Source organism: Trachurus japonicus, chromosome 13 (genome assembly GCF_045865225.1).
Source record: "Trachurus japonicus isolate A0001 chromosome 13, Traja_1.0".
In the NCBI taxonomy this organism is placed as follows: Eukaryota; Metazoa; Chordata; class Actinopteri; order Carangiformes; family Carangidae; genus Trachurus; species Trachurus japonicus.
Genome location: NC_140919.1, coordinates 41,082,722 through 41,098,684, shown reverse-complemented (window position 1 = coordinate 41,098,684; position 15,963 = coordinate 41,082,722). Strand labels below are relative to the sequence as shown.

The window sequence follows — 15,963 nt, the reverse complement described above, 5'->3', positions numbered from 1 at the left end:
AATACCACATCGCCATGACAACATATTGCCTTGTGTGTTGCTTTGCCTCGTGCTGACGGACCACTTGTTTACATAGAGGCTTGTTTATTCCGTTACGTGCAGCGGCTGTCGTCCGTCTGCCGTCTGCCCAATTTCACATGAATGCAGCATGAAAAATACGATTGAGTTGTTTGTGATATAAATATACAAATATTCCGCTTACTTCTGCTTTAAGTAGAAAAAAGATATGACAGTGATAAAAACAAAACATCAGCTGGATTTGATGCCATTGGCTTTGTAGCAATGGCAAAACTTAGATATGACTCTCCACCAGCCAACTGAGTCAATACCAACACATCCAGCTACGGCTACAGTTTTAGTGGGGTCAGCCCTATGTTCCCTCATTTCTAAGAAATTTTTTTTCACTGAAAATTTTGAAAATTAGGCCCTTTGTTCCCTCAGCCTTATGTTCCCACAGCCCTATGTTCCCTCAGCCCTATGTTCCCACAGCCCTATATTCCCACAGCCCTATGTTCCCACAGTCCTATGTTCCCTCAGTCCTATGTTCCCACAGCCCTATGTTCCCTCAGCCCTATGTTCCCACAGCCCTATGTTCCCTCAGCCCTATATTCCCACAGTCCTATGTTCCCACAGCCCTATGTTCCCTCAGCCCTATGTTCCCACAGCCCTATATTCCCACAGTCCTATGTTCCCACAGTCCTATGTTCCCTCAGGTTTATGTTCCCTCAGGTTTATGTTGGAGGTGGGTTTAATTTCGGTATAAGGGTTCATCATTCAACCCTATGTTGGAGTAGCAGTGTTGGAAGGGGTCAGCCCTGTGTTCCCAGATTTAGCTAAAAGCGACATTACATCTGTAGTCAACTGCTACTGGATAATAGGTTGGGTGTAATTGACTACCAAATTGGGAGAAATGGGGATAAAATCTGATGCAAATTGATCATAAAGGAAATGTGGGAACATAGGGCCTAATTTTGGAAAGAACAGAAAAAATCTTAGAAATGAGGAAATATAGGGCTGAGGGAACATAGGGCTGTGGGAACATAGGGCTGAGGGAACATAGGGCTGAGGGAACATAGGGCTGAGGGAACATAGGGCTGAGGGAACATAGGGCTGAGGGAACATAGGGCTGAGGGAACATAGGGCTATGGGAACATAGGCACACTCCCGTTTTAGTTTACTAAAGCCTGCCACACACATAAAGATAATCTGGCTGATTTTGCCCCTGTTTTTCCCCCTTCCGACCAAAGACAAAAATTGCCTGATTATCTTAGGCTTTTAAGATTTTCTTAACATGTTCAAATTTACTTGTTACTTGTTACTCTTGCGTGTGGCGGAAGTCAACAATCCTGAGTCACCGACTCACCGACGCCAATAAAGAAGCGAGCTGACAGCAGCACATGTAGCATAACAAACCGGTGTGGCTAACGTCTCCATGGCTACCATCAACAAAGTACGTCAGATCCATAGACTGTAAAAAGAATGGACCCGTGACATCACCCATTGGTTTTGGGGAGTCGTTTTTGTGACTCAAATATGGCGGCCTGAACAGCGCCATGTTGGATTGGCCGGCCGAGAACCCGCCCACTGGCCTCGAAGCAGCTGTCCACGGAGCTGCTCGGACCTGTCACTCAACGTTTCCGCGCCCTAATTGGTCAGAATTTTAACCTAATAACAGTAAAACTGTAGAGTTAAAAAAAAATTCACCCCCCTCAGAGTGTGTGCGGGGGTAGAAACTATCGATTGAGACAAAAAAACGTGCTGACACCAGGCTTTTAACATGTTTACTGAGGATGTAAAATCGGCGATTTTAACATGGGGGTCTATGGAGAATGCTGCTTTCTGACACCAGCCCCCAGAGGAAGAAGAGGGGATTGCAGTTTTTTGAACGCGGAAGTGAGCTTCACTTCTCAGACCGACAACTGCCCCCTTGGTCAGATCACGTTTGATTTCTGGCGTGGGGGACGAGATTCTAGTGTGTCATCATTTATGTGTGTGGTGTGCTGTATTTGGAATATCGGAGCTACACCACACACACACAACACGATCAAAACTGTTCAATCAAAGATTTTTTATCTTCGTGTGTTGGGCCACTCATCTCTCCTCCAGCTCCAGATGCCTTTGACTCATTAAAGATAACATTTTTGCACTTGTATCTGGAAGGTACTGGGAGACATGTCCACATCCCATCCCCTGCTGTGGCCACTACCTCTGGTTCTCATCAGCATGCACTGTTCAAAACGTCTCCTCTGTTAACAATTTCAGTCTCTCCTGGAAGTGCAGACAACAGCAATCAAATCAAATGTGGTTGTCGTGACATCATAGCAACAGTATGAATGAGAAATGATACCCTCCACTATTGTAGTAACTACATACAGACATAAGAAAATATACTTTTTTCTAACTCTATTTTAGCAGCTGCCTGTGGAAACACCGGTGTTTCAGTGACATTATTTGTAATAAATCAGACTAATAGAAATCAAACACTCACGTAAACTGCAAACTTTTATGTAGAGAGAAAGCTGGAGGTTGCACCGTCAACACACCAGACATGCAGCCTGTGTAAACATATGCATGTTTGTACCACACAAGCAACACAGGCGCTGATACCTGCCCCTGAAACCTCTGCAGACCTCTGACTCAATGTCTTTCCCCTCAGATCCCAAACAATGACATCAGTATAAACAGATACAGGGCTCTATCATTGGTCAGCTGCTCTCTACATTACACATAAATGACATAACTGCTCTCTCTTCTATATTCGGAAGGTTTTCACACAGAGATGTGTTGATATTTCAGATTTTTTTTCTTTCTTTTTTTTTAAAATGGGAGATACATGTTGATAAACATTTATGTAAATATGCATGCGTTTATAGCCGAGGCTAATTTCCGTCTCCAGTCCCATTGGCAGGTTGGTGTGAATAGAGAAAAAGTAACAATAAGATAAATCTTAATAAAGAAGAAGATAAAAAAACACAACAAAGGTAATAAAATTATTGAATACAGGCCAGACATCTTCCATGTTGTTGAGTTTGTAAAATGTTAAAGTGTAAGGTGCTAAAGTGCTACTAGTGCTAGTTGAAGCATTCAGTGCTTGATATTGTTGCACGGTTTCAAGTGCTTAGTGAATTTCAACCGCCCCTATTGCATATGCTGTTTGTAATTGCACATTTCTCGTTTTCAAAAGTGCTAGTTAAATTGCACAGTGCCCTTTGCCCAAGCATACAGGTCACAGGTGTGGTCTGTTTTCAATAATAAATACATAGAAAAAAAAATGTTATGTGCAAATTTGTATTAGTATTCCTAAAAACATGGCAAAAAAAGATGTTTTTTTAATGCTGGTGATAGTATTTTCTCATTTATGGAGTGGGGTTTTTGGATATCTGTTTAATATATCAGTAAAATAAAACAAGACATTTGAAAGTGGTTTCAATCAATGTTCAGATTTCTGTTCAGGAAATGTATGCAAATTAGTGCATATTTAATTAGATGTTGTTCCATTTGTATGTTTAAAGGGACTACGAGGAGTTTTGGAAAGCGAAGTGTTTTCACAGCCTGCTTCTGATACTGTCCAACTGTCACAGACTTGGTCTGTAAAGCATAAAAGCCTCCACCACTGCTTCTGACCATGCATTAATTGCTCTTGTTGGATCTTACAATATTTGGGAGTTTGTTCTGTCGATTGAGCAATTTTGGATAAATTGACTGATTGTTTCAGCCCCAAGACTGAACCAGACCAGACTGGTCACTGGACCGAGCCCAGGACCTGGTTTTGCATCCATATGCACAACGATCACTCATCACACAATGCTGCAATGTTCTGTTGGAAAAGTGAGGGAGGATGAAAAATGACAATGTAACGGATAGAAAGCAACGGGTGAGGCGGAGGTCATGATGGAAAGAATGAGGAGCGCAGAGCGGGAGAAAGAAAAAGAGAGCGAGAGATGGTGAGAGGAAGAGGTTCAGATGTCCCGTTAAACTGTGGTCGTCACTGACTCATTTCATGGTGGAAACACAACAGAAATTATAGGAATTTCCAGTCAAGCAGAGGACAGGCCGTGTCCATGTTCATCCATCCTGACTGCAACAGGTCCAGATACAAACATCTGGAGTAGTTGAAACACACACACACACACACACACACAGATGAAGCAGGTTAAAGTAGGTTGGGTTGTGTTGTAAAAATTGTGCTGATAAAGTTAAGTCAGTGAGAAGAAAAAAGAAGCGATGGAGGACCAGCTGTTTGGGCAAGGGGATTGACCTTTTGACCCCATGATGTCATCAACTCCTCCCTCCTCCTCTGCAATGTGTGTGTGAGTGAATGGGTATGAGTGTATAGAGTGTGTTTGTGTGTGTGTGTGTGTGTAGGTTAAGTTAATGATAAATGAAAGCCATATGTCATTGGTATTCCTCCCCCCTCTGGCCCCCTCTTGTTCCTCTCTCTCTCTCTCTCTACTAAACTTTCCATTCAATTTATTTCCCAAATATCCAGAAAATCTGCATTAATGATCACTTCCATCCACTGTCATGTAAATACAATGAGCCTGGTCCATGGACCATTAAATAAGATGAGAGCTCAAGAGGACGACTCATTCTTCTTATGGCTTTTTTCATTCATAATTACTTTTTTGGGGTGAGGTGTAGTATATTATGTAGTAAACTAACTGCATCTTTTTGGCACAAGTTGGTGTTCATGTTTTTGTTGCTCTTTCCATTATTTGTTATCCTTTTTTTTCTGAAAAATGGCATTCTGAGGTTTAGACCTGCACTTTCCATGGGGCGTCGAATAGGGCCACTGGGTGGAGAAGCCAGAAGCCCTGGGCAGGAAAGAAATTGCCCCCTCCCTCCTCCTCTATCCCCATTTCATATCTCTCTCCACCTGTCCTGTCAAAATAAAGGCATAAAAACCAGATAAAACACTACAATTCCCATGATGCTTGGGGGAGTGTAATATAAAGTAATCAGTAGTGTTGCCATTGACTCAGTGAGTCATCGTGCACTGCCACAATCTGTTCCTTGTGCTTGTTGTTACATGTAGTCAAAGTGTGAGCAGCTCCCGTCTGCACTGACTCACCATGTTCAGCCACTGTCGCAGGCCAAGCGGAGCAGCAGGAGTGTAGCTCAGTGAAGCTCTGCAGACACTTTTCTCTCTCATCTCTGAGTTGATTCATGGTCATTGTAGTTTAGTTTTTATGGCAGAGATTAAGCTAACGATTCTTTGGGAAACTTCCAATTGTGACAGAGTTTGACTGAGAGTAAAGAATGTGTTTTTTTTTGGTGCAAATAGCAGCGGTGAGGTTCAGAGTGTTTCTGTGTTTGAGCAACATGAATGTGACAAACTGATTTACTGATGTAATCACTGTGTGGCGCAAGAACTGGAAAAAAAAAAAAAAAGTAGAACACAGACAATATCCAAAGGTTTGTTTTTTTTTTGTCTTTCTTTTTGCATTGATCATTTGACTTTTCTGATGGTTCCCAGCTATTCTCCAGCAGAGCAAATAAAGTGCTGGCAGGGATGGATCACGACCTGACCCAGGTTAATTTGCATAGAAATACCTGAAACCAAACAAAGGCTGCTGGGAAAAAAAGAAATGAGAGGGATGATTTGACAAACTGTCAGCAGGAAATGAAAGAGCTTTTCAGTTTTGCAACCAAAACGACTCCACATGAGCGTTTGTGTTCTGTGTGAAGTCTAAAAGTGCGGTTCAGAAACCTGTGACAGCTCAGACCCACTGCCAGCGGGAATGATTTAACAAACACTGACCTGGAATCAGTTCAGACTGCACAGCTATTCCCCTGGCTGGCTGCGTTTCAAAACTCCGCACTGTGCCAACCATCAAAGGGCTGCGGGTCACGTGACGCAGCTGGAGCCGCTTCACACATGTAACCTCATATGTTGAGATCAGATATTCACTGCGGCGGGTGAGCTCGGCTTTGGTAGTTTTTTCTCCTCCTCAGATTCTCCCTGTGCTCTGTGAACAGGTGGGAGGGAGGCGCAGACGGCTTTTGCCATTTGTTGGAAACTGAGTGTGAAGTGTTACACGACACCTGCGGCGTGGAACTTCGTCTTCCATCCTGACGATTCGGTTTATCATCAATCATCCTCTGACCGCACACGTCCAATTGTGATTAAACGATTTTGTTTCAAATCCAGGTGTGTTCGAGCCTGAGGGAACATCTGGCCTGTTGTGCTATATATTTTTGGCTTTTTCGCCTTTTTTTATTTTATTTGATAGCACAGTATAGATAGACAGGAAAGGGGGAAGCAGAGAGAGGGGGAGTGACATGCAGGGAAGGTCTGCCCGACGCGGGACGTCTGCATTGAGGACTGTAGCCTCTACATGGGGCGGCCACTTAGTTTAGTTTAGTTTATTATTACGGGACAGTGTGCAATACCATTAATCAAGAACAAAGAAGAGATGGTTGTACCAGATTTAGCCACTAGGGCTAATTTCCATCTGTAGTCCCAACATAAAACTCACAATACAATCACAATAAAATACAGTTTGCAGAAAAATACAGATTACAGTAGAAACCCAAGACATAGAACGACACAGGTGAACTCTTGGACGGCACAGAGGCAACACACACACCGCCGCACAAGTAGCCACATGGACAACAGAGGGACAACATTGAAAACACAGACGTACATCTCCTCATTCGGAATAGAGGAACACAGAACACCAAAAAAGAAATAGTAGGCAAAGTGCAAGGTGCCCATAGCAGCAAGATGTTGATTGTCATACACTATATGTGTGGTGGACATATCAGTACAGTAACTGTGTAGTGGACAAAGTGCTTTAACCACTGCGCCACGCACCGCCCCCTGTTGTGCTGTTTTGTGTACGAGGTTCCCTGCTGCACTCAGTTTAACTATCAATATAATCTAAAATGAAAGGAGATTTCTGTTGCTTGTGTATGTGCAGTGATGGGAATAACAGCGTTATAACAAACCACCTTACTAACTAACGGCACTACTTTTTTCAGTAACAGTAATCAAAAAAGTTAGGCTACTGTTTACCCCGTTGTAACACCGTTACCGTCAATAAAATTTGCCGTTACTTGACTCAAGAAGTCCCGTCACAAAATATGCGTGCGCAACCTGACTGCAGAAAGAACCGGTTGTCATGGTTACCTCGAAGTTTACCCCACGGATCTGGTGTAGCTACTCAAAGCGGTGTTAGCTAGCGATGTTGTCAGCGTACAACAACAGTTCATCATCTACTGATTTACATATGTGTTTTATACACAGTGCAACCAACAGCACAACAAGACATGATGATCGCGGCTCTTGTTGCTCTTTTTCTGCAGCTGACATACATGCGCAGTAGAACGTCGTTGGGGCTAGAGTGACGTAGACTGATAATCCCTCCTTACACATATTTTTCAGTCCATCAACCAGTCAGAAAAAAGCCGTTTATCACAGGTAAGCTAGCTGCTAGCTGCTAGCTGCTAGCTTACCTAGCGGAGGAATACTGAGTGAGTTGGTTAGTTCCAGATAAACGGGAGGTTAGGGATGGTTAGGGGGGGCAAGTACCAAGTAATTTGACATATTTGAGCATTTTATTAAAAAGTAACGCAATAATTACTTTTACTAGTAATTAATTACTTTTATAATGTAGTAGGCTAATATGCACAGCTCCACTACTTCCTGAAATAAGCCAGCTCCTTTATTTCCTGTCTTACATTATTGGACCAACTGATTAATCCAGGTGTGCCTGACCATTGTTGTGAGGTCAGACACACTTGGATTAATCAATTGGTCCAATAATGTTAGACAGGAAATAAAGGAGCTGGCTTATTTCAGGAAGTAGTGGAGCTGTGCATAAAGCCCATTCAGTTACTAACTCAGTCACTTTTTGGAGAAAGTAGCTAGTAACTATAACTAATTACTTTTTTTTAAAGTAACGTGCCCAAAACTGTGCGTGTGCATGTTTCTACGAATCATGCTCAGTGCATTTAACGTGGAATGTTTGTCTGCAATAAAACAATACCTTTAAAGGGGACATATTATGGAAATATCACTTTTTGAAGGCTCTTTAACATATATTTGGGTGTTTGTCTTTCCCTCCGACCCCCAAAATGTTAGAATTGACAAAAAAAAATCTCTAATGTGCAGGCTCCCTAGGTTGAAATCCACATGGTTTTACGAGCTGTTCCATCAGTTGTCTTCCAGCGATGTAACTAGGTTTCGAATTTGCATAACCTCACCCCTACCTGGTACCAGTAGAAGGGGTGGGGCAAGCAGTGGTTCATTTGCATTTAAAGGGACAGACACTGAAACCAGCTGTTCTGAACAGGGCTGTTGTGAGAGGATGAAAAGAGCTGTGATGTTTGATCCTTGGGGGATTTTGACCAAAGCATGACACAGACATGTCTTTAACACACCTGGGAACTATTTTAATTTGTGGAAAGAGGACATAATATGTCTCCTTTAATCTGATTTTCAATACTCTATGTTTTGCCTGTTGAGCAGCACGAGAGCAGGACTAACACGTGAAGCTGCTCGGGAATATAAACCTGTTCACGTTCAGTGCTCTGACCCAGGATCAGACAGTGTTTGTGGATACAGAGATGTACAGGCGGACACCTGTGGGACACGGCAGAGAGAGAGAGAGAAAAAAAAGATGCACTTACAGACTCTGAAGCCCGGTCCGTGAGCTCCGTCTCTACGTCCTCCTCCTCCTCCTCCTCCTCCTCCTCCTCCTCCTCCTCCTCCTCCTCCCTCCCCGTTGCTGCTGTACAGCGTGGTCATGTTGCCCCTCTCGCAGTAGTTGACACATCGGTCCTGGCTGCAGCGCACCTTGCAGATGGTCGGCGTGAACATCACCTGGATCCTCTCCAGACCCCCACCACCTCCACCTCCTCCTCCACCTCCTCCTCCTCCACCTCCTCCTCCCCCCACGGCCGTCTGTCCGTCAGCTGGCAGAGAGACGAGGGAGAGGACGGACAGAACGCAGCAGAGTTGAGGCCGCAGCAGCATGTCGAGTGTTGTGCTCCAGAAGAGTTTCTGAGCGTGTTGCATTGTCCAAAAAAACTCCCCAAACCTCTCCCCTCTCTCACTCCACTCCACTCCACTCCGCCTCTACGTCACCCCCCCCCCACCCCCCCTGCCCCCCCCACCCACCACCCTCCTCCTGTATCTCTCTCTCTCTCTCTTTTACTCCGAGGTGGAGTGAAAATGAGTGTCGAAGGGGGAAAAAAGGAGGAAAGGAAGGAAGGAAGGAAGGAAGAAAACGACCAGACGCTTCCTTCTCTCTGCACTAAACAGTCCGGAGTGTGAGCGAGAGAACAACAGAGAGAGGGGGAAAGAGAGAGAGAAAGAGAGAGAGAGGGAGAGATAATTGAAAGCAGTGTGCAGGACTGGGCTCGGCTCCAAACTAAATGTTTAGCAGGGACCTGGTCCATCAGTCCACACGGAGAGAGAGAGAGAGAGAGAGAGAGGGAGCGTATGAGAGTGTGTATGAGTCTCTCTCTCACTCCTTCACTCCTGTTTTTCTGGTGCGAGCAGCAGAGACGATCTCTCCGTGTGCAGCTCACAGTCTCAGAACACACTTCAGGACATTAGAGGATGTCAGGCCGATGATGCAACCCTGGTTTTTGGTTTCAGAGGGTCCGACTCTATACGAAAATATGTTCAAGTTAGAGTGAGTCGCAGAGAGCCGAGAGCTGAGCAGACAACAGGGCTATTTCTCCTTCATGGATAAGTATGATGTGTCAACACCACCACCACATATAAAGCTATTCAATTCAAAGTGGAGCTATTCGTTGTTTTCTAGGTGTGCATAAATAAAACTCCTGCTCTGGCTCTCCAAGGTGACATGGGCTGGGAAACCTGTTTGATTTAACAGAAAGGGGAAATGCTTAGGCTTTGGAATCGCTTATCTTCGAGGATAGAATAGCCAAAAAAAGTCTTTAACTGGGATAAAACACATAACTATCCTTGGCATCGTGACATGAAAGCTATTTTTAGCGAGGCTGATCAGTGATCAACAGCATATTTTCACTTATGGTTTGCGTTGTAATGTTAATTTTGTGAAGCATAAGTTATTTCTTGAGTATAAAGAAAAATGGGCTAATGATATCTGGTTTAAACCAAAACTCAGAACCTGTTGCCAATTGAAAAATGTATATTGTTCAGAACCCGATGTGACTTTGCCATTGGATAGATCCAAGAGATCTTTATGTGCCCAGTTGAGGGCTGGATTCTCCCTCTGGCAATAGAAGTAGGTCGGTTTAACTCAGTACCTGAGGATGAAAGACTATGCACATTATGTAATCTAAATGTAATCGAGGATGAACTGCACTTTTCATTGTCCGTTATATGACGAAGCCAGAACAGGCAGTTTTTGTTTCAGAAAATGCTAAATGTGAAACCTGAGTTGTTTTGGGCTGATGATGATGATGAGGTAAAGTTGGAACGGTTCTTCAGAAAAGAAGTCTTTATTATAGCTACTTTCATAAAAAGTGCCTGGTCAAAAAGAAAAAGTGAATTATTTATGTGAATTCCATGTGGTTTCTGTTTTCTGTTTGGTTTTGTCTGTGCTCTGATGATTTAGTTTGGTGTCTAAATATGAAATGTGTCTTGTAATAAATATAAATTCATAAATTCATATAATAATCAGCCAGAGCTTGCAACAGTACGGCTCAATAAGCCTATGATCACTTTCTGAGTCTAGTATAATTTATTCAAACTGGACGACAGGGACCGTTCTCTGTGGGATTCTGCTGTGAACAGAGGGTCAGAGGGAAAATATGGAGCTGCAGATGGAAGATAAGACGCACGCTTCAGCACAGTCAGAACAACACATTAAATACTAAAATGTGAGAGTTGAAGAACAGTAACCTTTGTACATTATTCTTGGAATTATCATCAATCTGCTGTTCTGAGGATCTAGTCATCGTTACGATCACTGGAGTTTCTCCAATGTGACAATCTGTGTCTGTATTTGAGTTACACTCTCTCACAATCTTGGGGATTTGGGCTGTTGATGCAAAAAACTGAATGATAATAAGTTGTTATAAGATGCCACTCTGGCTTGTGTAGTGATTATTATAGACCAACTGATTAATTATAAAGAATAAACGCAATGGAAAATCACAAACAGTCCAAACCTTCAATCAAACTGTTATCCTCGTCTGATTCTAGCACAAAGTCCTGACTTCAATTTAAGATCATTGGGTCCATTTCTGCAGAGGAAAACATGATGAAGGCCAGTTCTAGTGGAATGAACTGATTTTCTTTTTCAGCTACATTTGGAAAATGTCACATAAGTGTTTTTAATTATGTAGAAATATGAACTTTACGAGAAAGAGGAAGCTTCATGTTGTCATTAAAGTTAGGCTTTGCTCAACAATTAGTGCCGCATTTTTAGCCCATGTTTGTTTGTTTATATTTTAGTAAACTGAAGAATGCTGAATCATCTATGATCAGCTCTGTCATGGATATACAGACTGATCTCACGGGATCACTGACTGTGGAGAAACCTAAAAAAAAACAGAAAAAACAGGAGGATGTTTGTTAAAGGTTGAACTTCAAAGACAAGAAGTCTTTGGGAAGTCTCTTTTTTTTCTAAAAGTGTGTGTTTCATCTCTGTTTTTGCAGCAGTCTTGGTTGAAGTGTGTTAAATCTTCCTCCTTCAGCTCTCCCACTCCTCCGCCTCAGAGATTGAGTGCCTGTTTTTTTTTTCTTAAAGTGGAATATTTTTGATCCAGATGAACAGAAAAGCCGAGCGAATGCAAAACAGCAATGCATCAAGTTAAACAGCCGTTTGGGTTTATCTGAGGATGCCAGTTATATTTATTGTTCAGGTGAGTAATGTTGAGCTCAGTGATAACGATAATAACACGCCGGAGACACAAACTGGGGCTGAACGAGAGAAACTGAACTCTAACAGTGGGACCGTTTGGTTTCCCTGTGGGACCCCAGACCCTCCTCAGGGGCCTCAGCGGTGCACAGAGGCCGGTTGTTTCTGCTGCTGTTTGTCTATGAGCTCATGTCCGGACACACGGACGCACACACACACACACACACACATACCAGTATAGTGAGCCAGTGAAGTAGAACAACAATAAACATGAGCAGTGGAACACAGTAGAAACACTCTGAGCACATTATATTAATTATGATTTCAAATTCTGCTCTGATTCACACCTCATTATAGCAGCAGTAGCAGCAGCAGCCGAGGCTCATGGGTACTCTGGTTGTCTGTTTACACCATTAAAGCAGAAGTCAGCGATCCGGTGGTTTTGGCTAACTTCCTGTCAGCAGATGGAGTTAGCAGTCCCCGCCCTCGTCCCTACGTCACCATATTCACACGCATCCCTTGGCTGCACACACAGAGAGGACCGCCCCTTTATGCCGTTCTCTCTCCTCATTGGATAAAGGTTGTAGGATACAAGGAAAGTTTTCTCCTGGGCTCAGAGCAGAGCAGAGTGACTGACAGACCCGTGTTTCAGACCAAACACTCTATAGAAGTGATTGCTGTCGGAAGATACAACTATTTAAGACTTATATAACATTCCGCTTACTTCTGCTTTAACATGTGTTTTCAGTGATCAGATTGCAATCAGATAGAGCTTGACCACATGAAGGTACGGGTGTAAACGCACCCGAGACACATAGAGGACGGATTGTGATCCGATCGGCCAAACCACCTCCGAAGGTGGGCAGGGACGTGTTGTGACCAGATTGAACACATAATGTGTCCTGTATCTGCATACAACTACGCGGGAGGAAATACATCGCAGCGCGCTATGGTTTCCAGAACAAACAAGCCAGATGGATAGCAGCGGTCAGTGTACAAGATATTGAAGACGGCTTCTTCCACCACTTCGAAAAGCTCCAAAAAAAGTGCGTACAAAACTTCATGGAGGGCTATCAGCTTCTCTCCTTCTTCTGCTATTTTTTTTATTTTTTATTTTTTATTTACCCACGCAAATATGGTAAATGGTAAATGGTAAATGGTCTGTATTTTATATAGCGCTTTTCCATCGGAAACGATACCCAAAGCGCTTTACAGTATATCATACATCACATTCACCCATTCACACACACATTCACACACTGATGGCGGAAGCTGCCATGCAAGGTGCTAACCACGACCCATCAGGAGCAAGGTGGGTAAGGTGTCTTGCCCAAGGACACTACGGCAGCAACCGGGACAGAGCGGGATTCGAACCGCCAACCCTCTGATCATTGGACGACCCGCTCTACCACCTGAGCCACTGATATGTGATCAGATCTCAGTCAGATCTCAATGTGGACACTGGAGACTAGGGATGTCACAATTACTTGTTTTCACAATTAATCGCGGTATTAAACGCCACAATTATTTAATCGTAAAGATTCCTAAATACCGTCACTTCCCAAAAAAGATGATGTTGGAACCATATCGGCAGATGTGCAGCCAAAATAAAGGTAAATGCTCAGATACTGGTCCATTTATCTAACGTAACATTGAATTGGTAGGAATTTAAATGTTAGCATGTCATTTTTAATAAAAAAAAAAAAGCAAAACAAAACAAAAAACGATTAAAATAAACGTAAACATTTGGTATAGATGACAATTTATGACCTGAATATTTCAAACACTTCCCCTGGGGATTAATAATTGGTCATATATTAATAGATACTTGAAATATTTTGTGTAAACAATGAGTAATGTAGTTATATTTTGACTATATTTGATTTTACACATTCATAGTGTTGTGAAATTAATTAATGCATAATAATCGTGATAATCGTAACACCGTGATTATTTCTCTGACAATAATCGTACAAAGAAAATTTATAATCGTGACATCCCTACTGGAGACATATTAATGCTATCCAGTCAAATTGTATCCAGATACAATCTGAATACGAGACGCATGTTAATGCCAGGTGTAAACGGAGTGAGTGAGTCCTGAGTTTCTGTGTTCAGGTTAAACAAGGGAGACAGCACAACACAGCAGTCAGGTGAAGTGAGCTCTCTCTGCCAGTGTGTCACCGTGGCACAGCCTGGCCGGCCCATTGCAAAGGGTCTATGAACGATCCAGCAGGTGGATCCATCACGGCCCAGCCTATCCCAGGACCTATTATATGTTTCTCACAGTGTCATGTATGTTACCTAGTTGTATATTAGGGGTGCCGGAAATAATCGATTCAAAGATGCATCGAGATTCTTAATTGGACGATTCAGAATCGATGCAGTTATGTCACATAATCGATTTTTAAATGCAAACAAATAATTTGTGCATAGAGAATTTGGTGGCGACCACCACCGCTAAATTTCTCGCCGCCACGAAAACGTTTTTTTCCGGGATTTTTACGCATTTATTTTGAAAGGACAGCTGGAGAGAGAGTCGGGCGTACAGTACGGAGTGGGACGTGTCTGGCGGACGTCCGTGGAGTTCACCGGCGAGCTAACGTGTCCTTTTTAGTTAACATCTCCTCTACCACACCTGGAAATAACCAAACTACAAGCTGTTAAATGGTTGGCTGTTTGCCTGTCACTCATTCAGGATGTTTCAATGTCGCACATCCTTGAGTTTTACACTGCTGACTCATACAGACATGTCCTGTGTGGCAGCATAGCAAGTTGAGGAATGTATCGTATGATCAGCTTGAACCGAATCGTAGGCTGGTGAATCGTAATCGAATCGAATCGTGAGGCCGGTGAAGATGCACACCACTATTTCATATCCACCCCTCCACCACACGGCTTCACTGCCAGCTTTCACATTGTTTTACCACTGGATCCTTCAGCATCACCTCCACTGGGCTCAGATGAAATCCTGAACAACAGAAGCTTCCAGAAGCTCCAGGTGTTCGTGCACTCAGCAGCGGTCAGACGGATTTATGACCACAGCTCCCAGTCAAAACAGCAGTGACACTTTTACAGCTCTGTACGGTGGATGTAAATACTCCCTTCATCCCCGAGGGAAAACTCACTCACTGAGTTGCACTTAATTATAATAAAAGTTATTGAAATTAATACATCATAATTAATAATCTTTAAGTGAGTCCATTCCTTTGACTGGCATGGCATCATCCAGGCTTACTGCTTACATTCAGATCAGTTTCTCTCCTCTGGGTTCATCAGACATGTTTAAAACGTCAGTGTCAGTGGCGTGCACAGGGTCGGGGGCAGTTCGTGGCCCAATTGTTGAAAAACGCATGCTAAAGTGCCCCCTGGGAGCCAAAACGCGCGTTAAAGTGCCCTCTTGGAAGCCAAAACACGTGCTAAAGTGTCCTCATGGGGGCCAAAACGTGTGCTAAAGTGCCCTCTAGGAGCTAAAACGTGTGCTAAAGTGCCCTCTTGGGAGCCAAAACATGTGCTAAAGTGCCCTCTAGGAGCTGAAACGCGTGCTAAAGTGCCCTCTTGGGAGCCAAAACGCATGCTTAAGTGCCCTCTAGGAGCCAAAATGTGTGCTAAAGTGCCCTCTAGGAGCCAAAACACATGTTAAAGTGCCCTTGGAAGCCAAAACACATGTTAAAGTGCCCTCTTGGGAGCCAAAACACGTGTTAAAACAGGCCACATCAACGTTTTTTAGTCTTAAGGTATTCATATTATAAAACAGGCCAAATCAACGTTAAAAAAGGCCAAATTTTTTGCTAAAGTGTGCTAAAGTGCCCTCTAGGAGCCACAACGTGTGCTAAAGTGCCCTCTAGGAGCTGAAATGCGTGCTAAAGTGCCCTCTTGGGAGCCAAAACGCGTGCTTAAGTGCCCTCTTGGGAGCCAAAACACGTGTTAAAACAGGCCACATCGACGTTTTTTAGTCTTAAGGTATTCATATTATAAAACAGGCCAAATCAACGTTAAAAAAGGCCAAATTTTTTTCGCGCCAAACGCACCATGTTGCTACAGTCTCACTCTTGTCATTTTCTGAAAGTGCCCTCTAGGAGCCACATCTAGGAGCCAAAACATGTGCTAAAGTGGCCTCTTGGGAGCTAAAACACGTGTTAAAGTGCCCTCAGGGAAG

At 43.3% G+C, this 15,963-nt stretch overlaps 1 protein-coding gene across 1 annotated transcript in view; it reads right to left on the bottom strand.

The window, feature by feature from the left end:
• The window catches only part of ltbp4 (latent transforming growth factor beta binding protein 4), a 104,481-nt gene that overhangs the window by 69,142 nt on the left and 19,376 nt on the right, over positions 1-15,963 (bottom strand). Inside the window, exon 5 of the mRNA XM_085796719.1 lies at positions 8,635-8,919. Coding sequence (XP_085652845.1) covers positions 8,635-8,919 — 285 coding nt within the window. The remainder of the gene's footprint in view (positions 1-8,634; positions 8,920-15,963) is intronic.